The sequence below is a fragment of the Nyctereutes procyonoides genome, unplaced genomic scaffold, assembly GCF_905146905.1.
Source record: "Nyctereutes procyonoides isolate TBG_1078 unplaced genomic scaffold, NYPRO_anot_genome, whole genome shotgun sequence".
Taxonomy (NCBI): Eukaryota; Metazoa; Chordata; class Mammalia; order Carnivora; family Canidae; genus Nyctereutes; species Nyctereutes procyonoides.
Window position 1 is genome coordinate 48775269 of NW_026575146.1, and position 24361 is coordinate 48799629.

Here is a 24361-nt window from a genome sequence, read left to right on the forward strand (position 1 = left end):
TATGACGGTCTCTGTAGATGCAGAACAAGCATTTGACAAAATTCGACACTTATTCATAATAAAAACTCTCAACAAAATGGGGTTAGAAGGTCATACCTCAACATAATAAAGGCCACAGGACAAATCCATAGCTAATGTCATACTCAACGGTGAAAACCTGAGACTTTTCCTCTAAGATCAGAAACAAGACAAAAATCCCCACTTTTGTCAATTCTAGTCAACATGGTAGTGGATGTTTTAGCTGTAGCAAACAGATAAGGAAAAGAAATAAAAGACATCCAAATTGGTAAGGAAGAAGTAAAACTGTCACTATTTGCAGATGGCATCATATTATAGATACAAAATCCTAAAGACTCCATCAAAAACCCTAGAATAAATGAATTCCATAATGTTGCAGGATACAAAATTAATATTCATAAATATGTTGCCTTTCTATACACTAATAATGAAGTAGCAGAAAGAGAAATTAAGAAAACCATCCCATTTATAATTGTACCACAAAGAATAAAACACCTAGGAATAAACTTAACATAGAAGGTGAAAGATTCGTAGTCTAAAAACCTAAGACATCGATGAAAGAAACTGAAGATGATCAAACAAATGGCAAAATGGTCTATGCTCATGGATTAGAATAATTTTAAAATGGCCATACAGATAATACTAAAATTTGTGTGAAGCTACCAAAGACCCTGAATAGCCAATACACTCTTGAGAAAGAAGAACAAAGCTGAAGCATCACAATCCCAGATTTCAAGATCTTCTACAAAGCTATAGTAATCAAAATAGTACAACAGTCAAAAGAATATGGCACAAAGAGACACAGAGATCACTGGAAGTGAACAGAGAGCCCAGAAATAAACCCAAACTTATAAAGTCAATCTACCACAAAGAAGTCAAGAATATATAATGGGAAAAAGCCTCTTCAATAAATTGCGCTGGGAAAACTGAACAGCTGCATGCAAAAATATGAAACTGTGTCACTTTCTTACACCATATACAAAAATAAACCCCACATAGATGAAAGACCTAAATGTGAGACCTGAAGCCATAAATATTCTAAAAGAAAACAAAGCCAATAATTTCTTAAACATTGCCCTTAGCAACATACTTATGGATAGGTCTCTTCAGGTAAAAGAAACAACAGTAAAAATACACTATTGGGACGACACCCACATAAAAAGCTTTTGTACAGTAAAGGAAACCATTAACAAAACAAAACAGCAACCTAGTGAAAAGAAAATATTTGCAAAGGAAATATCTGATAAGGGGTTAATATCCAAAATGTATAAAGAATTTTTACAGCCCAACATAAAAAAACTAAATAATCCGATGAAAAATGGGCAGAGAACCTGGATAGACAGTTCCCCAAAGACACAGATATGTCCAATAGATATACAAAAAGATGCTTAACATCACTAATCATCAGGGAAATCCAAATCAAAACTACAGTGGGATATCACGTCACACCAATCAGATTGGCTAAAATAAAAAAGACAGATATAACAAGTGTTATTGAGGATGTGGAGAAAAAGGAACTCTCATATATTGTTGGTAGGAATGCAAACTAGTTCAGCCACTCTGGAAAACAGGTTGGAGGCTCCTTAGATAATTAAAAGTAGAAATATCCTATGATCCAGTAATTTCACTAACTGGATACTTACCCAAAAAATCAAAAGCACTGATTCAAAAAGATAGATGTAGGGGCACCAGGGTGGTGTAGTCGGTTGAGCATTGGACTCTTAATTATGGCTCAGGTCATGGCCTCAGGGCCCTGGCATTGAGCCTCATGTTGGGCTCCGTGTTCAATGGGAAGTCTGCTTGAACTGCTCTCTCTCCCTCTGACTCTCCCCCACACTAGTGCTTTCAATAATAAATAATAAATAAATAAATAATAAATAAATAAATAAAAATAATAATATTTTTAAAAAGTATATGCACCCCTATGTGTACTGTGGCATTTACAATAGCCAAGATGTAGAAGCAACAATAGATGAATGGATAAAGAAAATATGATATATCTATATTTATATCTATATATATAGATACACACACACTGGAGTATTACTCAGCCATAAAAAGGAATGAGATCTTGCCATTTGTGACAACACGGCCGAGCCTAGAAGGGATGATGCTGGGTGAGATAAGTGAAACAGAGAATAGCAAATACCATACAATTTCACTCATAAATACAGAGAATGAACTGGTCATTGCCAGAGAGGAAAGGGATGGAAGGATGAGAAACATCAGTGGAGGGGAGTGGGAGATTCAGCCTTAGGGTTACGGAATGAACAAATCACAGGGATGAAAAGCACAGCACAGGGAATAGAGTCAACGGTATGGTGCAGATGGTAGTCACACTTGTATGAACACAGCATAACACAAAGAATTGTCAAATCACCATGCTGTACACCTGAAACTCATGTAGCATTTTGTGTCAACTGTACTTCAATTTAAAAAAAATCCTTAGTATGTATTTTAGCAATAAACAAATGGGAAGAAACAATAAAGAAGTATCAGCTCAGTCTGATATCAGGAACCTCTACACTTGGGAATGAGTCTACCATTTCATCAGGCTCGAAAATTCTACATCTCCAATTGAATTTCTAGTAGCTTATTAAAGAAATCCCCAATTAGAGAGAAAAACCTTACATAGGAATGTACACCACAGGAACAGTGACAGAAACATACACACACACAGAAGTAGAAGTTCCTTTTCAACGTTGTGACTAACCCTAAACTGGAAGATTGGCTGAAGGAAGGATATTCAAACACTGTGTGAATCTATTAAAGCCTACTGACCCCAGACCCCTAATAGCATTAGGATATCTCTCTTATGGCATAAAAGGACATCTGTAAAATGGCTAGAGGTGACTGGGATTACACAGGAACATATACACATTACACAGATAATCTAGTTGCCTCTTGCACAGCATTGGCTTCTCCTTAGATTATCTGGGCTCCTGCTGAGAGTCTCTCACACAGATGATCATCATAAACTCTGGAGAGACTCCGAACTCCTAGAGGGCAGAGAGACTGATATTTGTGGCCCCTGACCCTTGCAAATAAATACCAGGTCTACCGTGAGTTCGCCCCTAGGGGTAGTTTGCTCTTGTGGGAAGGAGCACTTTACCATTGACATTCTTTAGAATTGCTGGTGCATGGTGATAATAAAGAAAAGTCACTTTCAGTCAGTTCTGTAACTGTCTTATATTCTCAACAGTGTGCCTCTATGTCTGTACCTTAGGCTGCACCCCCAGGCCAACCCCCACCCCCTGGTATACAACTGCCACATTTGGACAGTGATTATTTCCCTGGGATCTCTTGAGATGTAAGACCCCTGAAGTGCCACTTGCTGATGGATCAACTGGGGTTGGGCAGCACACCCATGTCACCATGAGTGCCCCTGAGGGTCACAACCCAGTATATCCCTATCACACGAGCAATGAGCCTGGTCTGGAAAGAGGAAGAGACGGGAGGGGATGTTCCTGGGGACTAAGTGGATGATGAACCAATTCAAGTGTCTAGAGACCACGGTCTAGTTTATTCTAATGTTTTCTATCCACCCTGCCTTGTGGACAAACATTCGATTTCTGGATCACATTTAGGCAACTGTTATATTCCTGAGGCATGCTGGAGATGAGCTGGACCTGGCTACTTTTTAAGAAATCCTTTATCCCGATTCACTGCGACCTTGCTGCCATGCTGGTTTTAACCTCCCTGAGTGTGGGTCGGCTGTGGCAACACAGATGAACCACCTCACAGAATTAGGGAGAAGAGATGGCCAGATGTGGGCCAAAGACGATCTCTCAGAATGAGTAACTTTCCCTGACTGGGGGGTCAAAAATATGGCAAATGCATGATCCATTCCTGTGTTCCTCCTTTGCCCTGCACAGTCCACAGTATCTGAATAATATACAGTGGATCACAGAATGTCTGACTTAATTAATTCTGTGATCAGGAGAGGGCTTGAATTGGATGTCAATCTGAAAATGTTCTCAGGCTTGGATCTTCTGCAGATGGGCTGCCACAGAGAGAGCACTGAGAAGCATGAATTTATTAGATGGTTGAAGATGTATCCACAGCTGAATGGGAGCTGGGGTGGTTGTCAAACAGATCACCTGCCATTGAGCCAAGTACTACGTAGGCTCCATCGCAAACAACACAGGTTGCTGTGAAAACCTGTTCAGTCTCCTGCCGCACGCTACATTTGTACTTTCTCTTACTTTGTGTTACAAACAAGCTTTATGTATTAGCATGAAGAAAGAGAGAGACCATATGCTTTTGCTAATGTGGTAATTTCCATGTTTTACTTTTCTAGAAAACATCTTTTTCCTTCTCTTCGGCTCACATGGGGCAGATTACCACCATTCATTTTCTTTATTGGTAACCAGTTAAACTGGCACAGGCCAAGCTCAATGTCTTGTGAGTACTGAAAATTAATTTTTAGAATAAACTCAGAGAAACAGATAATTAAGGGAACTGCCTCTTCTCATGACCAAGCAATTTAACCCACTGCAGGTAGACAAGGCTGGTTTGCTTATCAGAGAAGCTGGTTAGAGATGTGGATCATATACTCTGAAACATCAATTAACAGCTGCCACGTTTTATCCTGTGCTTACACCTAAACATTTATTATTTAATCCTTCAATTATTACCTCTCAAATGGTGATGCTGAGAACTGGAATATCTGCAGATAACTCAAAGCACGGGATCACATGAAAAAGGGTGATGTTGGGGCACCTGGGTGGCTCAGTGGTTGAGCGTCTGCCTTTGGTTCAGGTTGTGATCCTGGGATCGAGTCCCACATTGGGCTTCCAGTGGGAAGCCTGCTTCTCCCTCTGCTTATGTCTCTGCCTCTCTCTCTGTACCTCTCATGGATAAATAAAATCTTTAGAAAAAGAATGATGTTGATATATAAATGCAAAAACACTTCCAGGCCAAAATATATTCCATCATTGGTTTCTGCAGAGTAAACCAAACAATAGAAAAGGGAGTTCTTACCTGGAGTCTTGAAGTTCCTCAGCTGGGAGGGTGTATCGTACACTTCAAGGATCCAGTCACCGGTGGCTCGTTCTCCCCAGCAATGAATGGTCATGAACTCCCAATTTTTAAATCCTTCCATAGAATGATCAAAAAGCCTGAGAGAGAATCATAAGGCATTGTTTTGTATGTTACTTAGAATCCAGTGAAGGTCAAGTCAAGACCATGATCAATGATCTTTTTGTATCCATCAGCATGTTCAGCTCAGCACTGGAGGCTGTCTTCCTCCTGGATGTTAGTAGACCCAAACATGTATCATTGTTATCATCGTTCTACCACAGGCAAACAGGCATGAGGGTGGCCTTGTAACGGCAAATCTGGAAGTGGTAAAGGTTTGGCTATCAGGAAAACCAGGCTATGACTCTACCCATGAGACTGATAGTACCGAGGGTTAGACATGTGGAGCAACTGAAAATCTCTTACACTGCTAATGGGAATGCAAAATGGTACAGCTGCTCTGAAAACAGTGTGGTAGTTCTTACCATGTAACTCAACAATCCCCCTCCCAGATATTTACCCGAGAAGTGAAAACATATGCTCACACAAAGAACTCCACATGAATGTTCACAGCAGCTTTATTCATCATCATCATCAACTCAAACATCCCTCAACTAGTGAATGGGTAAACAAGTTCTGGCATACTGATACAACGAAGTACCACCCAGTAATAAAAACTATGGAACTGCTAATACATGCAAAAATATGAATTAATTTCAAAAGAGTTTAAGCTAAATGAAAGAAATCAGACACAAAAGACATTCTAGAAAAGGTGACATAAACAGAAACAGATCGGTGGTTGCCAAGGACTGGGAGGGAGGATGGGGCATGATGGAAGTTCTGGGGTGATAGAACTTTTTTATATCTTGAGAATAATGGTGTATGGTTATACAATATTTGTCAAAGCTCGTTAAATTACTCATATTAAAAAGTGAATTGTATTGTATGTAAATTATGCCTTAGTAAAAAGAGCCTGCCCACTAATCGTAACCAGTTCAGGGAGTCATGCCTGGAACTCCAGCCTACATTCTGCTCTTCTAGCTCTTCCTGTGATTTTTATAAGCTCCTAATTCTCTAGACAAAATCTATTTCTGTTTGAAATAGCTAGAATTATTTGTTTCATCTGATGTAATCCTGAGGTACATAAAATATGAAGAAAATTAAAAAAAACCAGAATCCTCATTAAGAATAAAGAGAGGTCGACAGATAACGTATTAAACAAGCACATGAAAAAAGAGGCACATCATTTATATAGGCACATTATATAGGTCGGACTACCCAAAGAAATATTCAAAAGATTTCTATACAGGGCTGCCTGGCTGGCTTAGTCGGTAGAACATGCACCTCTCAATCTTGGGGGCATGAGTTCAAGCCCCATGCTGGGTGTAGAACCTATTTAAAAAAAAATGATTTCTATAGAGATGGGACACAGAAGTTAAAAAAGTAAAAGATGGGGCAAGAGACAGATTTTTCTTTTTAGAGTACTTAAAATTATGTGCATCTATTAGTTTTATTGAAAAAAAAATAATAGAACAAGAGGAAGAATTTGAGAGCTAGTGCTGTAAACAGAGAGACAAAAATATCTCTAGTAGTCTTAGGAGCAACCATCCCATTACCGGGACCTATCTGTCCTTCGGTAAAGACAAAGTTCATGGCAACTCGATGTTGATGGCTATTCAGAACATGCAATCAACTCTTCTTGCTTTAATTTCATGCTCACCAAACGGGTGGTTATAATCTGAGGTTCTTTGTATATCTTTCCCATTGGGAGACAAAGCGCCCTTCTAAAACCAAAAATAACCAGTTTAATTTCCTTATAATTTAATATACCAGAATTCAATTTTTTTTTTACATACAAAAGCATTCTATCAATATGTTTGAGGATCCCTCTAAAATGCCAGCTGGATCCTGAAACTGACGGGTTGGATGGCACAACTGGAGCGTATTAGGTAAATGGTGGCCACTTGGCAGTTTTCCCTAGAGAAACATAATAAACAAGAAAATCACCTCTACCTCAGCCCTTAGAAGAAGAAAAAGGGCAAGTACTTATCAGCATTCTCAAAAGTGTCCCATGGCTGGAAAGTATGGGAACATTTGAGAAAGGCTGTTAGAGTGGAACAGATCTCTTTACAGGAGAACATCTGAGATCGTTGGGATATTCTAGTATGTTTTTTAAATTTCCATAATGAGGTTAATGGTAGGAGGTGATTTTCAAAGCTTCTGTGAATGAGAAGCCCCTTTTTCTCATTTTAGGATATCTGTATACTATCTGTAAGGGTTAGTTCTGATCAGAGGAGTGCGGCATTTCAATGAGAACCATACTGGATGCGGTAGCTTTCCCTCACGGTAACAGAGATGGAAATAGTGGCTCCTTACACGAATGTCTCTTCAGTGTAAGAGAACTCCACTAGATTAGGGACAATACATTTTGTGGAGATCCTATAATTCATGTACTACCACAATGGGGATTGTTTCATAGCTTATGGCTTAACACTGGACTCGGCCAAGAAGAAATTGCTGGCTCATGTAACTGACTTACACACCTTACACACAGAGTCCTTCACGTAAACCCAGAGGGTGAGGGTACTGGATGAAAAGGAGAAACAGTAATGGGGGGGGGAGGAGGGGGTTTTTCAAAGAGCCCTTCCTCTCAGACATCCCAAAAAGGGAGCATGTTGACATAGAAATGAGTGGAGGCAGAAACCAATCTAGAACCATTTCTCAGCCCACAGACGTCTGATTTAGGCTCCAGTTTGCTGAAGCCATTGTGCCATTTGAGGGCACTGAAGCGACAACTTGTCGCAGAATACCTTTCCAAGAGTGCCGGACTTAAAAGCAATTCCCAAACAGTTTAGACAGAACCTCTGGCTCATTGCCTCACATCCAGAAACTACAAAGGAGACTTGAGGCTGCCATCACATGAGGGGCAGCCTTGTTTCCACAACCCCAGCCAACTTCTAATTACTCATGGGTCAATTATTTGACTGTTGGATTAGCGGACCCTGTGTTTCTCCCCTTCCACCCTTTCCTGTCCACCTTTGAAACCAGTCCACTGCTGCCAATCACTTTCAAATCACATTTGGAACCCAAATTAAATATAAACTGGGTGCCAAGAAGAAATATCCATAATCGGCATTCAAATAAGTGTTTCAAAGCCCGAATATAAACGGGCTTTGTCTATCTGGCTAAGCAGTTTCTCACCCCGGTCTCTTCCCTTTATGCAGAGCTGAATGCTCATTAATTTCATGTGGACATAAAAGTTGAGGAGAGGAATTAAAAATGCAGCCAAACACGATCATTGCATTTTGCTAAAAGAGTTGATGGGGAAAGAAATAGACACTGATTGCTGTTGGCCATTCACGTTTCTAATCTCACCCCCGTTCTTTATTTTCTTCTGATTCAGCACTTAAACCCTTCCCTAGTTTTGGCCCCGTGACATTGAACCACCCTGCCTCATCTGTATGTCACAAAAGGTAATGCTGGTAGTAGATTCGATTTGTGTTGCAGAGCAACACACTTGCTTGAGACAAGCAAGTGTCAAACCACTGGACGCCAGCTAAAGAGATTCTAATTGTGTGGTCTCCCATTTATCAACTAAAAAGTCCAATGCCCAGCCTGAACGTCAGTGCTGTGCCAACAGTGAAGAAACCCGATACATGCCAACATTATTAGCATGGATAAAATGTCAATAGAGCAGGGCCAGTGTGTGGGAAGCTGGAGTAATTAACTCCATGCCCGATCCGCATCTCCTGTTGCAGCGAAAGAAACCCTGCCTGTCAAAGTTGACTTCATAATCATGTGCTCGATGAAATGATATATGCCTGCGGTAGCACAAATTATGCATCCAGTTATTAAAATGGTGCCCCACAGCCCTATCCCTGTGAGCGGTTTTCAAATAAATTACTTCGGATGAAGCCTGGTAGAAAAGACTGCCATTAAGTGTAGCACATCCTTTTGAGGAATTAACTCAGGAAATAACTCATATAATTAGTATAAGCTTTCTTCCCCCTTTCACTTAAAGAGTCTAGCCAATGTATCAAGGCTGCAGCATTCTTCAGTGGTGTTATGGCAACTAAATAACAAGACATTTTATAAGTACTGACAGCTATGTGTTATCATATAATTATTTCGAAAATTCTAAGTGGATCTTAATTTTAGAATCATCTACTACTCCCCAAACAGTATTTATGTTCACTACAGAATTAGACTTTAGACAGATATTTTTGGAAGTTTCCTTTTTTTTTTTCCTCTCTCTCTAAGATTCTTAATTATTATTTTCTTCTTAGCGCTTTATCGCAATTCAACGTAGAACTCACGGAATGCTCGAAGCGCTTATTTGGCTTAATTGTAATTCCGTTTTTGATTTTCTCGAGCTGTTTGGCTTTTGCAAGTTTCAAATGATTTGCTTCTGAAATAGGGTATTTAAAACACACTATTAAGTTTTTCTGTCTCTCCCACTCCCAATTGAAATTACTTCTTTAAGAAAGGTTGAGAGAGAGATACTACTTCTACAGGTTTAGAATACCTAAAAAGATGATTAAAAAAAAAACAACTTTCAACCTGCATACTACTTACTGATCAAGCCCGAAACGCATTCCTTCTTGTGGATCTATGATGTCTGCACGTAATCTTGCAGATTTAGGAGTGGATGGCTTTTATCTAAGTATCTGTTTTAGATTACAGACTCCTTTGTAAATTATTTGCACAGCACCCAGCAGCGTTCTGCTTCCAAGTCTTTTGAGGACACGAAAATAACAAGAATGTGTCTGAAAAGTTGGGTGATCTTTTAAATCGGTGCTATTGAAAATGCGGTCTATGGACAGGCAGCTTCAGCATCACCTGCGAGCTTCTTAGAAATGCAAATTCATGGACCTCACCCAGACCTACAGAATCAGACTCTGGGAGAGGGGCCCAGCCATCTGTGTCTGATGGAGTCATTCAACAGGTGCTTTGAGAAGCACTGTGTAAATAAGGGTTAGCACTTATTAAGTGCTTACTGTGTGTTCCAGAAGCGGTGCTACGGACTTGCCATATGTGATCTTATTCAATGCTTGTGACAACCGTGTGAGGCAGACGCTGCGGCATCTGTTTTCTGGATGAATCACTTTTCAGAGTTAAACACAAAAATTGGTGAAGTCAAGACAAACCCAGCTCCAACTCCAAAGGCCGTACCTTCTTTGGGAGAGAGGAAGAGGGTTCTTACGGTGAGTCCTTACTGGAATGTAAAATTTCCACTGCAGAAGTGTCATTTTTACTGCAAGCCACAAACGCACTTATATACGTGACCCTTTACAAATGTCAATAGTCACTGAACATTTGGGCAGCAACAAAAATGACTCAAATATAAACACTACATTTAAACAGAGTTAATTATAGAAGCCTATAGGTTCTGCAGACTCGAAAGGGTACCTTCTCTCTACTTGAGACCATAATTAGAAGCAGAGATATTCATCTGTAATTAAATTTAGAAAGAAAGGCAAAGTTTCGGCTTTCAGTTAGAAGCCAAAACTTGGAACAGAGAGCCAATACAGCTACACTAAATCTAAAACTCACTGACTGGGGCCAGGGTTGGGGGAGGAAGGGGAGATTCAGGGGGAGAAAGATAGCTTTCATAATTCTAACAAATGCAGCTGAAGGAAGAATCTGATGAAGCAAGCTTTTGTCTGAAAACATTTCCACAGGCAGAATTTGAATATGTGGTGGTATTTAAAAAAAAAAAAAAAAAAAAAAGGCCTCCACCTGAAGTTGTCCTTGTCTGAAAACATTTTAAAGGAACCTAAGCCCACCTAAAGCACTGCCCCCCCACTGCTAATGTGAGACCTCCAGAGGCTCCCCAGAAGTAAATCATTTGTGCTGATTATCTGGTTTAGCTTTTTTGTTAGGCAGGGTGTGCAGGCCAAGAGGAGGACCGGGAGGCTTGGGAGGGCAGGAGAAAACAAAGGGATTAGAAGAGACTAACCTATTTGCCCATTGCAGGACTGCTTTGTGTACTCAGCGCTCCCACCCACTAAATTATCAACCTGGCTTGCCAGGGGTGCTCGCATGCTGGGCTAATGGGGTAGGCTCAAGTTCGACTGGATCTGAACTCGGCTGAGTGCCTTCCAGGGCTCAGCACCTGCAGATGCTTGGGTAAACGTTCTTCCCCCAACAGCTGTTCTCCGCGGGAGTTCCAGCAAGTGCCCTGTGTCAGCAGGGGCAGGGAGGCCCTGAGGGGTTCCAGACGGCCCACACTGGCCAAGTGTTCAGCGACCTTGCAGAAAATCGAATCCCAAGGAACTGCTGCGTGGTGGGGGAATAAACAACACTGAAACAATCCCTTGGAGTAGGAGAGATGGCGTGGGGACAGTGCTTGGCCACCTTGGCTCTACCCCTTCATCTCAAATGACCCCTCCACTAAGGAACCTCCTGTGGTGAAGAAACTTCGTAAGTGGTCCTCCTTAGAAATCTTTACTTCTTTGAAAGAAAGATAAGCATCCAACAGGGCAACCATTTATGGCTCTCATTAATAATCTCTGACACACTATTTCCTTCCCAAACTTGACCTATTCACCGCTCCTTGAGGAAGTCTCATTGCCTTTCAAACCGGCATGAAGGACCCCAGGAGGGAAGCAGATCTTCCCTTCATCAGCCTGTCCCTACCTGTCTTCTATGCTTCTTGTCCTCGGCTCCCAATCCAGGGAATGGGCCTTGAGACAGGGCCATGGTGAGGGGATGCAAAACTCCCTGCTTACTAGGTCAGAGACTAAAGGGTTCCGAGTAGAGATTTCCTCTCATCAAAGGAAAGCTTCAGAACGTGCCAGGAGGAGAAAAATGCCAAAAGAAACTGTCTTTCCATAACTGTCGGGAGAAGGGATGCTCCTAGCATCAAGCCAGGCAAGGGCGGGGGAGCCAGCTTTTGGGACCGGGTGCACCCAGGAAACAGCTGCTCTGAGTGATGTATATGGGGAACCATGGACAAACGAGTTCATGACAACCTTTACATCTCTTGGGTGTCTCCAGCCCTTGGCCACTCCAGTCTGCCCACCTCCTTGGGGTGGCTACTTATTTTCAGGACTGAGATGGAACACATGCAAAAGAACAGCCCTCTAAGGAAATGTCCCAGACAGAGAAGACACACTCCAGGTGGCAACTTTATTCCTAGGGGGTCTCCTGGATGGCGGAGACTGAGGTAAACTTTAGGACTCCTGGTCACTGAGCATCTGAAATACCTGCTTCTTTTCTCTGGTACAAGTCAAGCAGCCCTGTTGGGGTGGGCACTTTGTCCGCTGCTAAGAATGTGTGTCAGGTGGAAGCCAGTGTCACCGTCATCCACTGAATTCTGTGACAGGGTCCAGGACTTCCCTATTTACAAGTCTGCTCACCAAAGTCATTCCTGGGGGGAAGCCAACAACAAATACTGAAATATGCATGAAAAGCCCAGAAAGTCTGAGCGCTCTGAGCTTTCCAAGCCCACAGCAAATGGGAAGGGACTGTTTTCTCTCTAACAGAGGAGGCTGGAACGACATCGGCCCCACATGCGTGCAGCAAACCTCTGCGCCTCCGTGTTTCACCTGGATTCTCTTTCAAGTTTAATGCAGATGAATAAAGGCAAAGAAAATGAAAGAACAGAGAAAAAGGTCTTTTCTCGCTGCAGTAGCAACAGCTGGTGTGACCCCGTAATCACGTAATTGTGCATCTGAAGGCCTTGCCTGCTGGAAAGAAGCATCTGGCAGGTAGCGGCAATTATCTGGCAGGTAGCAGCTGAGACCCCTGTTTGTGGAGGGAGGAGGGCATGGGTGGCACAGCCAGTGATCTGATGCCAAAGCAGCCTTCCCTTCTTTGCACCTGCATCCACTTATTCTGGCAAAGCTGCGCTTCATAGAGCACTAAGCCCACATTTTCCCACGCCCTGATGGAGGACTTTAGGTTTTAAGGAACACACATCTTCCAAGCAGAGAAGTAAAATGTAATTACAGATTTCAGAGTCTGTTCCCCCAGTCACTACCATCCAGAAATGCAACTGCTCTCCGTTTTTCCTCACAGTCCTAGAGATGATGTTGGGGATTTTGCAAAGCAACTGGCACTTGCTCATTTCTGGTTCTGCAGGTTTGCATTGGCCCCTGGCCTTTCCACAACCACAGCCTCTCCACCCTGCTGCCTTGTTGTTAGTCCTAACAAAGACCACCATGGCCGCAGTCCCCAGGCTGTGTGGGCAGGTGGCTATGTCTGCATAGAAGGTTGGCTTTCATTTGGACTATATATGCCATTCATGAGATGACTTTTGCTTCCATTAAATGTTCATCTTGTAGAAAAAAAAAATCAAATTAAAGAAGCTTCTAGGCCTCTGGCTGTGGTTTATATCTTCGAACCATAGAGGGGACAAAGCGTTTAAGACAACCTGCATTTCCCCATTCTGGTCCCACTTTTTGGCAAGCACCTGCTGCCCATGCTCCCAACCATTCAAAAACCTACGGAGCAGGGATGCCTGAGTGGCTCAGTGGTTGAGCACCTGCCTTTGGCTCAGGGCTTGATCCCGGAGTCCTGGGATCGAGTCCCACATCGGGTTCACCTCAAGGAGTCTACTTCTCCCTCTGCCTATGTCTCTGTCTCTCTCTGTGTGTCTCTCATTAATAAATAAACAGTAGGATCTTGGCAATACAGTTACAACCCGGGCCAGTGTCTGGAGGGAGCCGAGAGAAGGCAGGAGGCTAAGAAGAGAAACTGAGTACCCTCTAGAGCAAAGAAGACTAAAGGGCCAACCTTTCCAATAGGGGTCAGCCAATTCCAGTCATCCCTCAAACCAAATCCAGCCTGCTGCCTGTTTCTGTAAATAAAGTTTTATTGGAAAGCAGGCATGCCCATTCATTCACACTGCCTAGGGGCTTTTGCGCTCTGAGGCAGAGGTGAATAGTTGCCACAGAAATATGGCCTGGAAAGCACAAAATATTTACTAACTGGCTTTTTGCAGAAAAAAAAATTGCCCACATCTGTTTTAGAACAGAACTTCCTCTAACATTGAACAAGACCTGGGCAAGAGAATCCAGTTAATCTGTAACAAACATCAGCAGCCACTTAATTAAGGGCAGAGGAGAGAATCTCAGAGGACTAAGGAGTTAGTGCTCTGCATTTTTGTCACGATAAAGAACAACAGGTGGCTTTCAAGTTTTCTGTGGCATCCTTGCAATATTATCCAAGTAGTAAAAGTGATACTATTTGTGCCTACAGGTTCTAGGCAGTTTGACACTCATTTTTTAAAGAGAACGGGTTGATTGATTGATTGGCTGTGGCAGGGGGAGGGACAGAAGGAGAGAGAGAGAATCTCCAGCAGACTCCCCACTGATCGTGGAGCTCAACCTAGGACTTGGTCTCACGACTCTGAGATCATGACCTGAACCGAAATCAAGAGTCAGACAATCAACTGAGCCACCCGGGCACCTCTGCACTCCTTCATCTATGTATGAGCAGTAAGAGCTTGCACTGTCCCATCTTGTCCCATCTAAGTGCACCCTTAGTTGGTTCTTAGCATGTAAGGAGCAGCTGACACTTTCTACCTTCCACAACAGCTGAGTGTTGGTGTCACCTCTATGCACTGGTGGCCAGAGGCCATCACAGTACCTGTTGGCCAAAAGCTGGGACCTGGTTCCTGAGGGCGAGGTCAGGTAGATGGCCAGGTCTCCCCTCCTGGGATGGGTGATGGTTATGCGCACAACTACGTGCTCCAGGTAGTTGACGTGGTGGTTGGGGTTATCAGAACAGCCCGAAGCTTTGTAGATGGAGCGCACTGCGCTGTTGGGGCGAATCGTCCTGCAACAGAGAGAACAGAGTGTGAGCATAGCACACAATGGGGTTGGGCTGGGTGGACCTGCGGGCCTGGAAGGATTACACAGTGACATGCAGGTGGCTGGTTGCTGGATACTAACTGACACAGTGCTATCACCCAAGGCCACTTCAAGGATTAACCTGGGTTATTAGTGGGAAAGATGTGAGAGAATAGGAATTAAAGTTCTTTTATCTTCATGCAGGGAGTAGCTATGGAACTTGAGGGTACCACCTTGTTAAGACAGAGGGCTAAGCCCCTGCCCATGATGTCTGATTCAGTAAGGCTGAGGTGGGCTCCAAGAATTTGCATTTCACCCAAGAACCCCGGGGACAGTGATGTTGCTGATCTACGGGATATATTTTTTGGACCACCGGTAGAGGGTACAGTGGTAGGGGGAAGGCCTGGGGATGACCATGACCTTGGTTCAAATCCCTGGTCTACCATTTCCTTGCTCTATTACCCATGGGCACACTCTTCCTCTTGCCTGAACATTCCTGGCTTCTTCACTAGCTTCGTTTCATGCCAAGGTCCCTCCTGAACACTGGGCTCCAGTCACGCTGACATTGGTTCAAGTGTGTGTGTGTGTGTGTGTGTGTGTGTGTGTGTGTGTGTGTGTGTCTGATTTGTTTCTCACCTCAGAGACTGCCTGAAGTTATTTTTTAATTTTTTTCTGTTCCTATGGTGACTCTTCCTCTCTCTCTTCATAGTCAAAGCTTGACTTTCAGTCTCTGAGACTGTCATTGAACCACAGGAAAACTGTGTCCCCTACTTCTTATTTTCTGTCCATTTTATATTTCCAACGTATTGTTATTTTTACATATTATGTTGAAAAAATAATTTGTAATTATAGGTTATGTACTCAGTTTCCAGAATATAAAGCTTAGCTTTTTGGAGTTGCTGAATAAGGGAGAAGAATACTTGAAACCATTAAAAAGAAATATTGGCTGAGCAGAAACCTTAAGAATGCCCATCTGCAAGGGTCCTCCAAATCCTCTGCTAAGAGATGCTTTTAAGGATCCTTGGGTCCTATTATGTAGATTTAACAGCTTAGCATCCTAGACATTCTATTAGGATGTTATAATTGCACTATGGAAAAAAAAAAAAAAGGAAAACTACACAAGCTTTCAGCTTCCATGTACAACAAAGGCCTGTCTCGAGCACTTGTGGGGGCCTGATCCCTTTCAGGGCATCCTTTGGCTGTCTGCTTGCAGTGAACATTACTTGATTTGCCGGTCCGTGCTCTCCACACACACGCGCTGCTGGGGAACGGTGGTCCATTTCTCCGCTTCCATCACCATGGCTTCTGCATCCATCAGTCCAAAACCATAGAGGTGGCTCACTATGGAAGGCAAGAGGCTGGTCAGCTTCATGGAGGTTAGGAGAAACCTAAGCTCTATATGTTGAGGTCTGCTTTCACTCAGCAGGGAGGCCAGACACATCCCTCTGGGATCCTTGCTTTCTTTCTAGCAATGATTGAAAAGCAAAAACAAAATCACGCAAGTGAACAAACCTAACAAGAAAATAAAATGGCTATATATTATTCAGTGATTATGTATCAGGACTAGGAACATGACTATCACTTATGAATTCTTACTACGTGGCAGGTGCTGGACCGTCCCTCTCCATGATCTTAAGATGTTAGTGCCATTTATGATCATCATTCAGGAGAACAGAATGCTGAGGAACAGATAGAAACCTAAGACCGAGTAGCAGTTCAGTGGTTGAGCTGGATTCTGACCTGCATAGTTTTGCTCCAAGGCTTTACTGTTAACCACTTCAAGTGATGACATCATCAATTTTGTAAGATAATTAATAGGTTTAAAGAGAAGTGACAGTGTATTCTACCCTCCCCTAGCACAACAAGAATGTACATGCAAGAAATATCAGCTTTCTGACATATCCAGGAGTTAGGCCGAATATCTCAGAAGACAGAAATTATTACTTTTCCTCCAGTATGTGAAAAATTGATTAAACTTTATGCATGCAATATTTGGAGGCCTCGACACCTTTATGCCACTGTCTTTGAATGTTGTAATCTTTTGGTTCTCAGCAAGAATATCTATTGATCGAAATTTGAATTTGACAATAACCGCCTCAGAAATTTCAAGTACATATACGAATATTTTAATGATGATACAGCAATATCCACGTGTTGTTCTTTTAAAAGAAATACATTAAAATCTCAGTGAATAGTTAAAAATCTCCACCCTATATGAAACTCATATCTTTTTTTTTTTTGTTTTAAATATTTTATTTATCCATGAGACATAGAGACAGAGAAAGAGGCAGAGACACAGGCAGAGGGAGAAGCAGGCCCCATGCAGGGAGCCCGACGTGGGACTCAATCCTGGGTCTCCTGGATCAGGCCCTGGGCTGAAGGCGGTGCTAAACCGCTGAGCCACCTGGACTGCCCATAGCTTTATCTTTTTTAACACAAAATCATATTGCTACCAGATCTGTTGCCTAAAATATTTTCCTTATAACATTATTTTACATGAAAATGTCTGTAGCTGCCAGGCTGATGGATTATTTAAATACTTCAGCCTGAAATTCAAGACGTTGTATAATATAGTCCCATCCGACCTGCAAAACAACTTCTTCACCAGAACCTGTGCTTTAGAAAGCTCATTCCTCTACAGTTCCCAGTCACACCTTGCTCTTTCTGCCTCACTGCTTTTGTTCATGCTGAGACCTTGGCCTAGAATTCCCTCCTTATTGCTCTATGCAATACATTCTATACCTGGAACTTTCTGGAAGGCTTAGCTAGTCTATCTTCTCCTTGAAATATCCTCTGACCAATAAAAGTCACTCACTAGACATTTACTGAAATGCCATCTGTCATGAATGAACTTTTCTCTTTTCTAGTCCCTGTAACTCTAATAAATTTGTCAGTCCATCCACTCTTCTGCCCATCTAGCCATCTAGCCATCCATTCACCCATCCATGCATCCATCCAGTATTTTTTGAGTGCCTTCTCTATGCCAGGTGCTGTATTACACACTGCACTTTTTATTTGTGTCATTAATTGAATTGCTAATTAATTCCATCAGCACACATCTTTTTACCCCAAATATATTTTAAATGGCTTGATGGCAGGAACTAGGGCTTATATTTCCTCCTATGTTTCATGGGATTTAGTAGAACTTTATACATATGGGGGAAAAAGATGATTGCATATAAAAAAGAAAACTGTTAGGATTCAGAAATACTGCTTTATTTCTGAAATTTGCCAATTACATAATTCTTGACAAACAAGATAAAATAGTTAATCCCTAATTTCCTTGTGATATGATTGTCTGTCCTGTCACCATTACTAAGTTGATTAAGTATTATAATTTGTCCCATGTGAGAAAATCTTCATCAAGACCTATACAAATGTAAGGGTTCATTATTATAGTATCAGGTACTCAGCCAGACAGGATATTCTGAATGAAACTGAATAAACCTTCTTAGGTATTGCAAGAATATATGTGGGATTCTTATATATGTACTTTTGTAACTTCTTTTATAAATGATTATTTCTTGATTAAAAAGAAATGTATATGCATTGTGAAAACCTGGAAATACATCCAGAAAAGAATGAAGAAAGCAAAACTCATCACAAATAACCTCATCACAAATTGGTAATATATACTAACGGGTCTGTATTAATAACTCTGTATATGTAGTTGTAGTTACAGGACATGATGCGAGGCAATTTCACCTCCTTAGTTAAAAGAGAGTCAGAGTGATCCATGTGTTACAGGAGAAATGTCAAGCGTGGGCTTAAGGAAACCGAATTGTAGAGATCTTTTACGCAAGTTCATGGAAATCCCAGGTTCTCGCTTATCACTTAGCTATCTATATAGGCAATGACCTGTATCATTTCATCATGGACATTCCAAGGCACTGTTTTTCCTAGAGGAACTGAAATTCTTGCCAAACATGCTATATGCTAGGCCAGGCTCTCTAACTCTGCACAGTACCGGAGTATCCCCACACTAGAGTCAAGTGGTTTTATTTTATTTATTTTTTAAACTTTTTTTTTTTAATTTTATTTATGACAGTCACAGAGAGAGAGAGAGAGAGGCAGAGACACAGGCAGAGGGAGAAGCAGGCTCCATGCACCGGGAGCCTGACGTGGGATTCGATCCCGGGTCTCCAGGATCGCGCCCTGGGCCAAAGACTGGCGCTAAACCACTGCGCCACCCAGGGATCCCGAGTCAAGTGGTTTTAAACCAGCACAACTTACCATTTGATCTCAGTTTAGGGGAAAAAGAGGAAAGATTTGACTGGCAAGTAAGGGAAGAGGCTGGGTGGGGACTTGGCAGGGAGGGGGCGGACAACACAAGGGCTGCCTGGACTTTGGTTCAACTGTACTTGCTGCTGCCTCAATCCCCAGTAACTGTCGACCTAACATCCATTAGGACATAAATTAACACCTCGAGTCATCAAATACAACAAACACTTCAGGCCCGAGAAACCACCACTTGAGTTAAGCAGAAAAGCACCTCGAGTCTTTATGAAGGTCATAAATTTGTTTCCTTTTCAGAGTCAATTCCTACCCTCCAGAGACAACGTCCATTCATGCAACACTCTAAGTAGATGTTCAGAAAAGAGGCTGAGTTCCAGTTAAACTACAAACTGGCAGGTCAATGGAAAAAAAAAACATCATATTAATAGAACATTAATAAATGAAGGAATTAGATTAGATCAGTAAAGGCTATTCAGTCAGTCATGGAGATTTTTAGTATTTTAAAATACCGGAAATTATTTGTCCAAATCATAGCCTAAGAAAAAAAGAAAGTAAATTTATATCTTTTTATGGAGGGGGCTGCTGACAGCAATATTTCAACTCCATGTATTCTGACTGGCAATTATTTGTTTGGCTTTTAGTAAATACTGAGAAAATAATCACACAATGAATGTGTTAGGAAGGGAAACTCTTTTAAAATATGATGCCATCCAGGGAAATACCCATTAAACAGTTGAGAAGCATGAATATTTTTTCAAAAATATAATTGACATAATTTTTTAAATATTATACAAAGTTTTTTTTTTTACTCTAAAATGACCTATAAATTCAGAAACAGACCTTTCTTTTGGTGACTATCTGGGTCAAGTCATCTTGGCCATCACACTGTCACCATGAGGGGCCTCAGGAAGTGGGAATGCTCATGAGTGGCTGCAGAGCACCTAGCTAAGAGTAGTGCTTCTGTATGGATTTGTGAAGTGAATGAATGCAACTGACAGGAGAAATTTAATTCACCAAGTGGCATACAGTGTTTACATGAGAATTACAAGGGAAATCTGGAGTTCTGTCCTTTTTATTACCAACTTCTATGAAGTCTTCATTAACGCACCAAATTTGAGTAGAGAGCCAATATTCACATTTAAAAAAATTATGATTGTAGCAAATATACCAGGCAAACAACTCCTTGTACTATGGCCATCCATACCTAAATTAGTTTTATTTATGCACATTTCTCATGTCAAGCTCAGAGCAAAACCTGAGCCTGAAAATAACTTTATGATGATCAAGTAGAACTGTCTCTGTGCAAGCCATGAGTACTATGCAAAACTCTATGAAGATAACGGTGTGAGGAGGAAACCAAGCAGCTCAAACTGAATTTCATTTCTATGAATGTGGGCAGCAAACAATTATAGTTTGCACATTAATTAAGATTCAAAAATCAATATTTAGAAAGCTATCAAGGGAACAAACTAGGTTTACAGAGTAATTAAAGATCTTGAAATTTACTGAAGTATATTTCAGAAAGTAGAATGATGCTGGGCAAGCTGAAGAAGGGAATCTGAATACTTGAATAACATTATATTTGCCTCATTAGGCTGCATGACTGTTTATGCAGATAAGCGGAGAAAAGTGGAATTGTCTGGTGCCAGAACTACAGCTAGTTTTTATTCCAAGGAATCTGAAGGCTTCCCTGCTTGGGCCAGCTAGATGAATGAGAGAAGGCAGGGAAATAGATAATGTTCTCCAGCAGGTGTATTTCCACTTTGTGATGAGACCAGAAGTGCTGAGGGAAGCTAATCGTTAAGCACGTAAGGAAATGACTGCATAGTTTGGAAGCAGATACACTTAATACAATAGCTCTAGCTAGGAGGCCTGAACGGTTCTAGAGAAAAGCTAGGAAGCTCAGCAGGAAAAAAAAAAAAATAAAGTTCCCAAGCACAGGAAGCTATAACCAAGGGAAATTTGGGATGCTTTTATGTCTTTTTAGTGGAATATCCTTACTGGAGACAGCTATTTTTTTTTTTTAAGATTTTCTTAACTTTATTTTGACAGAAAGAGAGAGAGAGAGACAGAGAGAGAGACAGAGTTAGTTCACTAGCAGGGGACAGAGAGAAGCAGATTCCCCACTGAGCAAGGAGCCCGATGTGGGACTCTATCCTAGGACCTTGGGATCATGACCTGAGTGGAAGGCAGATGCTTAACCATCTGAGCCACCCAGGTACCCCTGGAGCCAGCTGTTTTAAAGTTTTTTTCTTTCTTTCTTTTTTCTTTTTAATATTACACCGAATGGAAAGTTCATGAGACTCTGAAGGATATAATAAAGGACTTGATTGGTTAAAAAAGTTTGTTTTTTACGTCTTTGAGCACTTGCATCTTTTAATACCAATAATTGAGTGACTACAGGATATACAGCAGCTTGGACTTATACCTGTATTTGTTACAATGCACATAATCACCAACATAGGAAACGTGGTTGATAAATTAGGCTCCATTATTTGATTATTAGAAATGCTGAGCTGAAATTTGGAGCCAGGTGAGATGACCCAAGAGGGAAGGGTGGTATTTGGATTGTGCTTTGGTGCGTGACAAGTTTTAAAGTTTTCAACGAGGCAGAGAGACCAGGAGAACATTCCAGGGGCCAGGATGCAGCCTCCTGGTTAAATAATCACCAGGTCTGTGTGTGGTTTACTGGGGTGAGGAGGAAACCAGCAGCCCTGGAGTGGGTGGTGTGTGGGGTGAGTGGTCAGCAGGGGATGGGCATTAGTGGTAAACATGGCAGGAAATAAGGGGGTGAGAGCAGACTGCCGTGGAACTGCGAGCCAACCACGATTGTGGGGTGTCCTCTGCCATCAATCAAGCTGTTGCTATTCTCATCTACCTGTAAGTAAACCACCAGACTAAAAGGTAGTTACGCAAATTCCTTTCTTGAGGGGGGACTGCTTGATCTGTGTGGGTAGAGACTCCAACTCAAGATCAAAGAGGTCCTGCAGCTGTCAGAGGCCTGTACCTTTGGGTTCTTTGATCCTCACGGCACTAAACCACCTGCTCTGAAATGACTGCTCCCACCAGGGACCCTGTGCCTCCTGAACCAGTTAATCAAACCAAGCCAAATGCGAGGACGAGGAGGAGGGAGTGAAACAGGAGAGGGCCTGTGACACTTGCCTTAGGTTGCCCGCTGAATCAGTACGGCCCTTGTCAAGCAAAAATAAATAGTTAAATAGGAAAACATAAAATGTAAGATTCCTAAGGATGAAAAATGGAAAGTAATGCTCTTCTGTCCTCCTATGTTAGCATTTCTACACTTAAATATCTCGGACAGATGGAAGGAGGATGCTTCCAGAATCACCCATTTCTTCCCTTTCCTTAATCCGTTTCTCTGACATCAATCTCTTCCTTATGTACCCTTTTAGGTTTCAGTGTGAAAGGCACATAAGCTTCTTAGCAAGTCAGAGCAACAGTTACCATGATTTCTGTCTCCTGGTGCAGGATGCAGACTCCCCTAGGGCAGGAAAACAGAGCCGACACCTGCCTTATTCTGCATGGTTTGTTTTTATTTTTCCCTAGCTCTTCCTAAAATCTCAGGCGCTCCCAGCAACTCCAGCCAGATCCGAACATGCCAGCAGTCACCAGCCATACTGAGGTCTTGCATGTGGAAAGTTTCCAGACACTGCTACCTGGCTGTCTGCGGGGTCTGCACTTCAAAGCTCCCCTTGGGATGGGTTTGGTCAGCAGCTGCAGGGAGTCTGACAGGCTCATCATTACCCAGACGAAATAAGAAGAGCTTAGGAAAACACTGGTGAGCGCTTCTCCATGTGCAATGTATTTCATTACATACGGGCATATATTACACGATGTATTATATTCTACATGCATATGTAAAAATATATGGATTTTTTTTTAATTTAAGGAGTTAAGATAGGAAGATATGCCAGCCTTCTCTCAGGGGTCTCTTTCTATTCTAAGAAACCATATTCTAACATGATTATAATAAGCAAGTAATTTGCTTAAGGTAATTGACTAGTATTTCTTGAATGAAGGTAGAAAAACATTTTAGCAGCTTGGGAAGCTAGTCATACATCTCAGGGTCTATCAGATCACAACTGTGCTTGTTTTTAGGAAACTAAGATTGTTTGGACAGAGTTGAAAATAAGATCTAAAACATACTACAAGGGACTTTGGGTAACAGCTAATTGAAGATTAGACTGACCATTTATCAGCTCACCAGCCTAGATCTTCTTGGTGTGTAACTTGAGCAAATAATTACTAGCCTGGGATCTTGAGTGAACCAGTAGCCAAAATTCTTATTTGTGAATCACTTACATATTATTTTTAGGTAACTCTTCATTTAATTTTCCCTTACGTTTGCTTTGTCCTTAAATTCTCACAGAAGGAAGGAACAGAAATTCTGGTTGATGTTTATTCCCAGTGAATGTGTTTTCACATTTAACCACTAAATTAAAGTTATTCCTTGCAATGGGAATGTCACCATCTCATTGGGAAGAAAGTTAATACTTATCCTTCTAGGTTTCAAATACTGTGTAAGGCTTCTCATGATCGTTCCTTTTCATTTACATAAAGCTCAAATAATTTTTAAGCTTGGGAGACCAATAAATAATATTCCTGTATTCTCAGAAAAACTCTCAGAAAAATAGGCCATTAATGAGGACCATGCATTCTTTTAGAAGAAAAAGACTCAAGTTGCTTTTTTTTTTTTTTTTTTCGAGTTGCTTCTTAAAAGATTTAGATTCATGGATGTTTATCTGGGGCAAAGCAATGAAAGCAGGATATTTGGAGTGGTGGCTTCCTCAGGAAAGCTGTGTGGCCCTGGAATCCCTTGGGTGGATTTCTACCTCAGGCAGTGAGTAGCCAATGATCAAGGAAATGACATAATTTAATTGATATTCTAGAAGGAGGGATCTGGCATTGGGATACAGCATATGAAAGGAAAGGAAGCAAGCAAGTACGGAACTGGTTATTTCTACACTGCAGGCATGAGGGATCATAAACTGGGTTATGGACATGGTGAATGAAACAAAAGGTCAGCTAAGGAGGGTGCAATGAAATTTCACAACTCACACATCATGGGAGACTGAGGAGAGAGAGAGGGCAGATGGTGAACAGGATGATGTAGAGAAGAGTAGCCCCTGATGACAGAGGTATATTTTAGGGAGAAGCTATTTAGTAAAAAAGATGACTGACAGATCCTGTTCCAGGAGTTTTGAGTTCACAATGACATAGGGGGAGCCCTGAGCAGAGATTCTAGATTGGTAATGGATGAAGCCAACATTGAT

At 41.7% G+C, this 24361-nt stretch overlaps 1 protein-coding gene and 1 long non-coding RNA gene across 4 annotated transcripts in view; one reads left to right on the forward strand and one right to left on the reverse strand.

The window, feature by feature from the left end:
- The window catches only part of PCSK5 (proprotein convertase subtilisin/kexin type 5), a 440983-nt gene that overhangs the window by 174319 nt on the left and 242303 nt on the right, over window positions 1-24361 (reverse strand). For both annotated transcript variants that reach the window (XM_055310345.1, XM_055310347.1), the window contains exons 11-13: window positions 16058-16175; window positions 14632-14820; window positions 5002-5138 (exon numbers count right to left, since the gene is read on the reverse strand). In XM_055310345.1, the coding sequence (XP_055166320.1) occupies window positions 5002-5138; window positions 14632-14820; window positions 16058-16175 (444 nt within the window). The remainder of the gene's footprint in view (window positions 1-5001; window positions 5139-14631; window positions 14821-16057; window positions 16176-24361) is intronic.
- LOC129500185 (uncharacterized) overlaps window positions 21817-24361 on the forward strand; it is a 46900-nt gene continuing 44355 nt past the window's right edge. For both annotated transcript variants that reach the window (XR_008662512.1, XR_008662513.1), the window contains exons 1-2: window positions 21817-21950; window positions 22635-22866. This is a non-coding gene — a long non-coding RNA (uncharacterized LOC129500185). The remainder of the gene's footprint in view (window positions 21951-22634; window positions 22867-24361) is intronic.